The sequence below is a fragment of the Penaeus monodon genome, chromosome 15 (assembly GCF_015228065.2).
Source record: "Penaeus monodon isolate SGIC_2016 chromosome 15, NSTDA_Pmon_1, whole genome shotgun sequence".
NCBI classification, from domain to species: Eukaryota; Metazoa; Arthropoda; class Malacostraca; order Decapoda; family Penaeidae; genus Penaeus; species Penaeus monodon.
In genome coordinates, this window is record NC_051400.1 from 24,505,891 (window position 1) to 24,508,044 (window position 2,154).

The 2,154-nt window shown below is 55.2% G+C and overlaps 1 protein-coding gene across 1 annotated transcript in view; it reads right to left on the reverse strand.

Annotated features, from left to right (window-relative positions):
- Nucleotides 1-1,409: 1,409 nt before the first annotated feature.
- LOC119582262 (phosphatase and actin regulator 4A-like) overlaps nt 1,410-2,154 on the reverse strand; it is a 2,138-nt gene continuing 1,393 nt past the window's right edge. The window contains exon 2 of the mRNA XM_037930482.1: nt 1,410-1,997. Coding sequence (XP_037786410.1) covers nt 1,410-1,997 — 588 coding nt within the window. The remainder of the gene's footprint in view (nt 1,998-2,154) is intronic.

Consider the following 2,154-nt stretch of genomic DNA (forward strand, 5'->3'; position numbering starts at 1 on the left):
CGACTAATACTGTTTTTCTTCTCTTTTCAGGTGAGTATACAGAACAGTTGTTGAGGAATAAGGCGAGATGGTATGTCATAATAATAAGTAGTTCGTTTGGCACGCCAACTCTCCGCCCGTTGAGGGTCGGCCATGCCATGCTGGATACGTGAGGCCACACTTCACTCATATTGTGTCATGCATGTTAAAATTGGGTTTATTGCATGGCTTTTATGACATGTGCCGACTGTTGCAAGCACTGAGTATTGGTGGACGTAAACAAGAAAGATATCCCAGACCTCCCCCTCCTCCCCCGACGGCCCCGCCCGAGAGGCTGCATCGGGCGACAGGCGCCGAACGTGTCTTATCGGGAGGCCGCGTGGCCATGGCGGGCAATGGCATTTTGTTGGCGCGAAGATGGATGTGCGGAGCCGGCGGAAAAGGGAGGGGTGCCGGAGGAGGGGGGGGGGCAAGGAACATCTTTCGGAGCAGTTCCTGAGGCGAGGGGTGGCGTCGCGCCATGCAGATTCCGAGCCGGGAGGGGGGGGGTCCAGTGGACAGGTAGAGATGTAGTCAAGATCACCTTGCGTGGAACCGACAGCCAAAGGCGAGGGTGCGAGGGAGGGTGTGACAGACAGCAGCGCGCGGGGAGAGGGCCTGCTTGGCAACACGAGCTTCACCAACACTCAGTAAGCAACAGCTTTGCCGTGTTCCCATGTCCATTGCTACTCCCGACGTGCTAATAGTGAGCCTCCTCTGGCTGTCGGGGGGGGGGGTACCTTTAGTCCCAGTGCCCCCCTCCCCCCCTTTGCTTTGATGTGCAGGAAACCGTTGATCGAGTCCGCCAAAACTCTAATTAGTTTTAGATTGCAATTATTTCATTGTCTTGTGTCCACCAAAGCAGTAGTGAGAAGCAACAGACTTGTTTGAGCTCTACCCACGCGCACAATTCCATGCGATAAGAATCCAAATAAAACTCGACCCCCAGTGAGCCGTGACGTCCCGCAGGAGTATAGGGGAGAATAAAGCTTCTTACCATGCATGGGCGCAACGTCACTCCCGCCTGGAAGTGGCATCCCAGTACTTGCGGCGCTAAAGAGACTCATCTGTGGCCTTCACGCAGTGCTCTGTCACGTGAAGTGTTTAAGGATGGCTCTCGGAGCGGCCTGGCGGTCACTTTTGGTTTAATCATTTGGCATGTTCAAGAAGGTTCATTATCTGTCCCCCCTTTGCATGAGCATATGAGCCTTACTCATGCTGCATGAATTCAGATATGATTTATAACCATGACATAATGTAGTAATGAATCACGAACGAAAGAGTTAGGAGAACGGAAATCGACAGAGTATGCCCAACGCAGCGCGAGAGCGATTCGAAGGAAAAGGCTGACGGAAAGGCGACGGCGACGAAGACGAAACCAAGCGCGGCGCTTATTTCGGCCGATTTGCCGAGTGGGAATGAACCGCCGTCGGCTCGTAAGCAGCGAGGGAAGACAGGCCGAGAGGGAGGCTGAGGTCCAGGTGTGAAAGGGTCATGTCCGCGGGATGAGCAGGGAGGGTCATGTCCGCGGGATGAGCAGGGAGGGTCATGTCCGCGGGATGAGCAGGGAGGGTCATGTCCGTGTGATGAGCAGGGAGGGTCATGTCCGCGGGATGAGCAGGGAGGTTCATGTCCGCGGGATGAGCAGGGATGGTCATGTCCGCGGGATGAGCAGGGAGGTTCATTTCCAGGCGATGACTGACTGAGGAAAAGATAAGTAAAGCTGCAGAGGTGATGAGCAGAGGAGCGCTCGGTGTAATGGTCTGCACTAATGGAGTAAGTTGTATTGCACAAGGTGATGCAGAGGAGTAGCAGAGGCGAGGCTGGATTGTTTGTGGTTTATAGCGGCGAGAGAGGGCGGCTGGGAGGATTTTGGATGCGGGTGTGGGTGAGTGTGATTTAGACGTGGTGGCGGGCGGCTTAGAGGAGGTTGCGGAGGCGGTGGGCGGTATAGAGGAAAGTGCAAAGGTGCAAAGGCGCTGCAAGGCATTGCAGAGATGGTGGCGGCGAGCGGGAAGCGCCCATGGAACCGACGGGATTGAAAGTCGGCGTGTACACTCTATGGCGAATTGGGCGGAGGTGGAGCGAAGGAGGTTATTGTTCGGGGATGGATTGAGAGTAATGTAGTGGGTGGCA